This window comes from Varanus komodoensis, unplaced genomic scaffold, assembly GCF_004798865.1.
Source record: "Varanus komodoensis strain SLA01 unplaced genomic scaffold, ASM479886v1 scaffold55, whole genome shotgun sequence".
NCBI classification, from domain to species: Eukaryota; Metazoa; Chordata; class Lepidosauria; order Squamata; family Varanidae; genus Varanus; species Varanus komodoensis.
The window spans coordinates 740,207-748,034 of record NW_025336157.1 but is presented as its reverse complement, the minus strand read 5'-3'; the positions used below and the strand labels follow the sequence as shown (position 1 = coordinate 748,034).

The 7,828-nt window shown below is 53.2% G+C and overlaps 1 protein-coding gene across 2 annotated transcripts in view; it reads right to left on the bottom strand.

Annotated features, from left to right (window-relative positions):
* Window positions 1-1,016: 1,016 nt before the first annotated feature.
* CCS (copper chaperone for superoxide dismutase) overlaps window positions 1,017-7,828 on the bottom strand; it is a 19,339-nt gene continuing 12,527 nt past the window's right edge. Inside the window, exons 1-8 of one of the 2 annotated variants that reach the window (XM_044448555.1) lie at window positions 7,735-7,783; window positions 6,855-6,927; window positions 4,728-4,865; window positions 4,427-4,607; window positions 4,246-4,306; window positions 3,626-3,703; window positions 2,929-3,032; window positions 1,017-2,158 (exon numbers count right to left, since the gene is read on the bottom strand). In XM_044448555.1, coding sequence (XP_044304490.1) covers window positions 2,002-2,158; window positions 2,929-3,032; window positions 3,626-3,703; window positions 4,246-4,306; window positions 4,427-4,607; window positions 4,728-4,865; window positions 6,855-6,927; window positions 7,735-7,782 — 840 coding nt within the window. In that variant the 5' untranslated portion in view covers window position 7,783 and the 3' untranslated portion in view covers window positions 1,017-2,001. Of the gene's footprint in view, window positions 2,159-2,928; window positions 3,033-3,625; window positions 3,704-4,245; window positions 4,307-4,426; window positions 4,608-4,727; window positions 4,866-6,854; window positions 6,928-7,734; window positions 7,784-7,828 lie in introns of those variants that run through there. The other variant, XM_044448556.1, reaches the window with a different exon arrangement.

The window sequence follows — 7,828 nt, the reverse complement described above, 5'->3', positions numbered from 1 at the left end:
CGGGAGGGCTCCGCGCCACAGAGCGCCGAAAAGGCGCAGAGCGGCGCAGGGCTCCCTCGCCGCGACCGAACGCGGCTCCGGAGCGGCAGTATAGTGCAGTGGTTAGAGGACGGGACCGGGACCGGGACCTAGCTCTGGACTCTCGGCCACGAAGCTCACCAGCTTACCCCGGGCCAGTCCCTGACTTCGTTTCTACCCTGCCTCGCAAGGATGTTGTGGGAATAAAATGGAGAGGAGAACGACATTCATTACCCTGGGTTCCTTGGAGGGGGAAAAAAGGCAGAATGTAATCTAATATAGTAACAACATGGGCTCGTGCCTTACACATTCTCCTCCGCCTGCTCTCAATCTGATCCCAACAACAACCCTGTGAGGCGGGCTGGGCTGTGTCTCTCTGCCTGGTCCAGTCACCCAGTTGGCTCCATGGCTGAGCGGGGACTAGAACCTGGCTCGCTTGAGTCCAAATCCCATTCTCTTAACCACTACACCTCACTGCCTCTCTTTTCCTCCTGGTACAGAAGTGAAAGTTGCCAGCAGACTGCCATGGAGATGGGGAAAAAGTAGGATTCACCTGGCACTGGGCAATAAGTGTTCCTACTGCCTCTCCAAAAGCCCCTCAAAAACCTAGCAGCAAACAGACTTCCTTTCCCTTCAGGGTATTTTATGAAGATGGGTCATCCACATGGCTCCTAAAAGATTTGAAAAATCAGCAGATCTGAGTTCTCTAAATCATTTTGATACCAACCTCTTGTCTGTCAGAAGCATTGTTCTTACCCATACTAAATTATTTTCTTAGATGCTTCCCATTTCAGTCCAAATCTTGCACTCAATTACAGATGCTGCATTCTAATTTGATTTGCATGCAGTCCTGGTGACTTTTGGCTCAAAGTGCCAACAAAACCTTTGTGCCAACCCGGGCTATCGGGAACAATCACGATAGTTTCACAAAATCCACAAAAGATTCCTCCCAGCCCAGACACTCAAGTAAGGGCCAAAGCAAAGGAAGCAAGACTGGGTAGCCGGCAAGATGTACAATTTAATGCTTGTTTGAAGAACGCAGAGGATTACATTTAGAGTATCCAAAATGCACACGTTAAGGCAGAGAAACACCCTGCCTTGAAAAGCCAGTCACATAAGCAACATGATCCACTAATTCAGAATAAAGTACTTCTCCGGTGCTTCTATACTCCTAACTATCAAGTGGACTCAGTACCCCACCTTCCACGCATTGTAAAGAGTAGTCCCTTATTTTCCTTGTTAATGTGCGGTTGCCAATGTCCAGCTAGCTTGTTTTTATGAAATATGCAGTCACAGGGAAAGATTCTATCAGTGCAGGGAGCAAGACTTGAAGGCTCTTCCAAGCCAAACTGCCCGAAATGGAAAAACCAAGACAGAACTTCTCAGACTTAAGGCACTTGGTAAATACACACTTAAAAGACATCCTAGGGTGGAACTCAACTTTTTTATGTAAAAACCCACCAAGAAATTATGATTATCACGAAAACAACAGATTTTGCACCCACACAGGGGGGATTTTCAAAAATCCAGATAAGAGGACGTGTGTTTGAGATATGCAGACACTCAACAGGTTGAGCTTCCATCACTGGGTGGTTATAGTTGCATCTGTTGAACTTCTGCCTGCTAGGCAACTCTTGGAAGCACAGAGCCTCAGTCAGGGAAAACAGGCAGGAAACAGAGCTCAAAAAGCCTAAGATGAGCTATAAAAGGGATGCAGAAGTGGGAATGCAGCTCTCTGTTTTACCACCACCCAAAGGGAAAGCTTGTTTTGATTTGGATTTGGAATGTTTCTAAACAAAGCAAGGCCCGCCCGCCCACAGCCCCCGTGCCCGTTTCTTCTGTCCCTTGCCTTATCCATGCAATTTCAGGAGGCCCATATTATGTTCTCCTGGCATGAAGCGTCTCGTTGCCATCTCCCTCCTTGCCGCAGGGAGAATCCTTCGCGGCCGTAGCCTAACAAGAGTGCCGGCCGAACCACAGATCCTAGAGGTGTGGGGTGGGTAGGCTGGTGGCCCTCTGGCCTCGCCTGGCAGCCGAAGGGCACTCCCGTTCTTCCCACAGCGTCACTCCGTCACAGGTACAGATTTTCTTGGGGTTTTGGAAGAGGCCAGCAGATCGGGCGATGATGCCACACGCCACTCTGTGAAAGCAAGGGGAGGGAAGGAAAAGCCGCGACTGTCAATCGTTTGCTGCCCAGCAGCACCGAGATCGAGGCTTAGACGCAAGCAGAGAAACGTCATCTGCAGGCTATCTGATCGACCCAAAACCCAAAAGGAAAAGATGTGTCGTATTTATTAATTTCTCTACCATCCAACAGCTGAAGCTCTGCAAAACTAGCTTCCTGGCACATCTGGACAGACGAGGGCATTCCACAGTTTGAGGACCATTAGAGGAAACCCCGCTTCTTGCCTTGACCGTTCTCACTTCATTCGGGGAAGGGCCATAAAACAAGGCCGAATGGGGTGGGTGAAGCTGAGAGGGAGGCTGTCAGAAGAACAGGCGGCCTGCGATTCTTGGGGGACCCAGGCCACAAAAGGTTTTACGCATCGGCACCTAGACTGGAGCCTGGCGGCAGTGCAACCTGAAGTCCTTTTGGCAGCAAAGTTTTGCACCTTCCAGGGATAAGCAGCTTGTGCTCCCGAAAGGTGTGTTGGATGGCAACTCCCAACATCCCTTGCCATTTTAGCAGTCCTGGCTTTGGTTGCTGGGAAATGGAGTCCAACGGCCTCAGAAGGGCGGATGCGAGGGCCTCAGGGGAGGGCAGCAATTTTGCCCAAGCTGAAGCGTGTGTGTTGTGTCCCGGGACAGCCCGCACGGAACGGTCGAGTGGGAAGGGGCCTCCGAGTCCAATTCGCTGCTCAGGGCAGGACCAGAAGATGTCTCTGCCTCCTCCAGGGTTTGGTTTCTCACCTCTCGCCTGAGTTCCCAGTGATCTTGGAGAGCGGGTGGCTTCCGCGGCCCAGGTCATCCTCTCCCGCATCTATCACCAAGGAGCGCCCGATGATCTCATGGACCTGCGGGGGAAGACGGCAACATGAACACCACCGTCTTGATAGCTCTATGGACTGGGACTGCCCCCAGCCGTGCTGGTTGGGGAAGGGCAGCCATTGCTAGTCTTCAGGGGCAAACTGACCCCTCCATGTATCACAGCGGAAAAGCAGGAACATCGCTAACTAGGGTGGCTTCTGTGAGCAACATCAGGAAGAGTCTTGGACCAGGGATAACCTCACACAGAGATGTGGGACGGAAGAGGCAGCGTGCCGATGTTGGGAAGGGGGGTTGTGGGCAGGGGCGCTCCGGAAGCCATGGGTCGGGGGCCAACGGGGCAGGAAGACCAAATCTATGTTGTGAGCCACCCCGAGGCTTCGGCGAATGGGGCAGCATAAAAATGTTTTAATAATAACAATAAATAAATCCTGACAGCACGCCTGAGATGCATGGGACTGGATGCAGACTGAGCAGGCTATTGCGACACTTGCTGAACAGATCGCGGGGCCAAGGAAGGGGTGAACGCTTGGTGCTGGCTCATGCTCCATTTCCCATTCTCTGCCTGGGTTCTTTTGATCCAGCCATTCGTCGGGCAGCTTCTAGCTCTGGGAAGCCTCACCTTCAGCCGGCTGTCTTCCATCCGGAAGGAGGCTCTTCCGTCCGCAGAGGCCAAGATATTTCCAAGGTCCCCAGCATGCTAGAGAGACAGGACGCCAGACTGCATGATCTGAGTGCGGAGAGGCCTCCGCTGATGGCTACAAGACGCTCGACAGCACGGATGGGGCACTCTTGGTCCGAGGCCCCAGTCCGACCTGCCCAGAGCCATGACTTGGCCACGTCCCCAAAAACCAAAGGCTGGAATGCCTCTGTTCTGCGGCTCGCCTACTCGCAGCAGGAGCTTTCGGCTACAATATTATTATTATTATTATTATTATTATTATTATTATTATTATTATTATTATAACATTTCTATGCCGCCCCTTGCCGAAACCTCGGGGCGGCTTACAACATGATAAAATACATTGAAATACAATAGTACATAATAAATTACCATTAAAATATGCGACATTTAGCCCCGCACCTTGTGCACTTGACTCCACCCGCCGACTTTGGCTCCACCCACCCCTGGGATGGGGCCCCTGCGTACGTTCCCAAAGTTGAATTTGGCCCTTAGGCTGAGTGAGGTTCCCCACCACGCCTTAACTGGAATAGTGCAGTAATGAGCGTGCCTGGACTCACCCTCTGAGCGTCCCCTGGGCCTCCGTGGCGCTCCCCGTCCGGATTGAAGTGCTCCCCGCAGCTATCCAGGACAGACACAAAGGCAGGGACTTGGACAGGCAGTAGCACAAATCTCAGCGGCAGTCGCCCATCTCCTCCAGGACTGGAGAAGCCCCAGAAGACGCCTGCCACCGTGTCTCACCTGTCACAGCCCCGGCTGATGTCCCCAAAGTCATGGACATGCAGGCCGTGAAGCCCTGGCGCCAGGCCATCGACGGTGCCGTCCACGAGGCATCTCTGCGGGGAGACCTGCAAGAACCGCACCACCCCCTGCACCGATCCCCGGCCGGACACCATGGCCACGGCCGCACTGCCGAGAGGCCCTGCAAGAAAACCGCCGGTTACAGGATTGCTGTTGTGAGAACTTTCCGACTGGCCCCCGTCGCAGAAAGGGGATGACGCGCGGGGAAGGGCGAGCCAGAGGGAATCCAGCCGGGACTTACCTGGCTCGGCACTTCCCATCCCTTTCAGCACAGTTGCTCGTCCTGTGCTTTCCAAAAGGTTTTGGACCTTCTCGGTGGTGAGGGTAGTATCCACCAGCACACTCTGGTTATCCAACTGGATATCAAGCACCTGGAGGCCTGGAAGGAAGGAGATGGGCGGGAGAGGTTTCAAAATGTGGCGAGCTCCTCGGTAAATGACACGTTTCAACTCCAACTGATGAAATGATCAGCAAAGAACTTTAAGGATCGCCCATGAAACGATTCCTGGATTCCGTGTTTTAAGGTTCCTCTAACCTGAGGTGGGAAACCACAGGCCTCTGGGGCGAATATTTGTTATTTTGTTTATTTATATTTATATGCTGCACCTTTTCCTTTCAAGGAATTCAAGGCTGCTGACAGAATTCTTCATCTTATCCTCACAAGAACATCCCTGTGAGATGTTGGGCTGAGAGTCTGGGACTGGCCCCAAATCACCCAGTTGGTGCCATGGCTCAGTGGAGACTAGAGCCCAGAACTTCCAGATCTTCTGAGTCTCAGTTCTGCACCCTTAACCACCACACCGCGCTGGCTCCACAAGGCCAAGCCCCCTTCCTCACACCAGCCATTTAGCGATCCTCCCCTCCCAATTCTAAAATGTAAACAATCGGGAGCAGAGAGAGTTCTTTTGCCACCCACAGAAGGCAGTTTTGAAGGGGACAGGAGAAATGTCCTTGTCAGCACCCATAACTCCCTTCCACAGAGTACTACAATGACCATAAACCATTTTTTAAAACATTAGGTAAATTTATGCAGGATAACTCTGTGCGTAGATGCCAAAGAAGTCCTTATAAGTAGCAACAACCTAGGAAATAAGCACCACACTTCAAAGCACAAACATTTTGGTTCCCCGACAGTCACTTCCTGGTGGGATTACTCTCTCCTGAGACCTGGTGTGACCCAAAGATTTAGAAGCAGAGAAGCTGGAGGTTGAGGCCTGGGGGGCGGGGGTTAGAAGCACTTTTGTTCCCACGTGTGCGTCTCACCTCCACCACTCAGAGTGAAAACTGTGAGTGACTAACACCCTGCTGTACAGCAGCAACTCGCTCCGAGATCTGTCCAGTGGTAAGTGTTGCAGGCCCTTGGCAGGCCAGTTCCACCCATGGCCCCAAGGAGAGCTCAAAATTGCAAGTAGCCATGCTGATCCATATCAACAAACTAGTTCCGGTGCTTCTCCTCTCCCCCAGAAGCAAATTTTCTGTAAAGTGCCTTCAAGAGCGAGTCACCCTGAAATGCATTGTGTTAAAAGAAGGAACAATGCAGGGTTTCTGGAAAAATGTGTTTCTCTCCAGATGCTGTGGGGATTGCAAAGCTCAGAGGATAGGGGGATGCTGGAGAAGTTGCAGCTGTTGGTGTCCTTGCTAATTAGAAGAGCCTTACAAGCCCTGGCTTCGCCACATCACTGGACTGGCCATGGCTGAGATTCTGAAGTTTGCCAAGCTGGAACACCTCATGGCTGTGGAAAACCTCATATACACCATCGCCTTTTCCCTCTGTGTTATATTCTAGGAGAGCAATCTCAGCCCTAGACAGCATCTAGAGGGGGCACAGGATAATTTGGATTCTCATACCTGAGCTTCAAGATAGCATTGGGGATCCATGCTTCAATCCCCAGTCTGCCATCGCAGCAGCCGGTGCAGAAAGAGGGTGGAAATTTGACCTTAAGAGGGGGCGTAAAGGGAGCGAGCGGGGAGGGAGACCAGGCCTGCCTGGAGAGGATGCATCCTGGCAGGACTCCTGCCTCTTTCCTTGCCCTTCCAAAGCACTGCAGTTAAACTGCACTGAAATACGGAAAGGAAGGTTTGCCACTTCTCCTGCTCAGCCCTGGATGCTCACAAGCATCCAGACTCACAGGCTTACAACCTGCAAGGGCACAAGCCACAGGACAGCATCCTCAACGTTTTGCAAGCTGCCTCAGGGATCTCAGTTAGTAGAGACACATGGAGAAAAGATGTAGGTGTACGACTGATCCAGAAGCATAACATGCTTTTTACGTAGGTCAGCCATTTCTGAGAAGAGGGAAATACTATCTTGCTACCCAGGGGGAAGGGGACAAAACAAGTCTGGCACAGCCCCTGCTGCTCCCGTTACCTGGTACTCCATCCAGAGCTGTCCGAACGGCATCCACACAATTCTGGCAAGTCATCTGGACAGCAAACTCCAACTGAGAGAGGGAGAGAGAGAGAGAGCGCAAAATACTATATGAAGCCAAAATTGTGTGTGTGTGTGTGTGTGTGCAGTAGGTTACTTTACTCCATTATCTTGATGACATGAGGCTGGAAGATGGTTTCGGCTCCCCATTCAAGAAAGACAGGCCTATCAATGCCCACCAGTAATGCAACTTAAAATGGAGCTCTGGCCCCCCGTAACCGGCGACAAGCACTACTGGGGTGCCATCATCTTTTTGTCCTCCCCATGAGCACAGCAGGGTGACCACAACTAGACTGGGGTGGGGGGAAAGAAAAAGCTCTGTACGCGGGGCGGATACACACTTGCGCTCAACCGATTCTGCTCTATAGGAATCCACACTCCCCAATACTGTCACCGGGAACCTGCCCACACACGTCGCGCCATCCTACCGCCAAGCTGCAATTCCTGGAGCTGATCGATTGATTTGCATGAAACGTTTTGACGGCGATAAGGATTTTGAAAAGCCCTAAGCGGTCCCCAAGCAAATATGAATATGCCATTCCGTTCATGCCCAGCGTTTCCTGCTCTGCAGGGAGCCAGCCAAGCCGCCAAGCCGCCCCCCGCTCACGACGCCCCCGCGGGGTGGGCTGGCCCGAGTCCTCGCCCGGCCCAAGGGCCCCGGTGCACCTGACGGCCGTCCGGGGACGGGACCCCGCCTCTCCCGAGCCCAGCCCGGCGCGCCTCGCCTTAAAACCGGGATTCCACAGCAGGCGCGGGCGTTTCCGCCCCGGGAGGCCGCCGACGCGCGGACGAGGCCGGGGCAGCGCCGCCCGCCGCTCACCCTGCAGCTGACGCCGCCGTCCCCGCCGGGCGCCACTCCCGCCGCCATCGCCGCCCGCCCGCTCGCTCGGCGGAGAGACGGGCGGCCGCGCGCA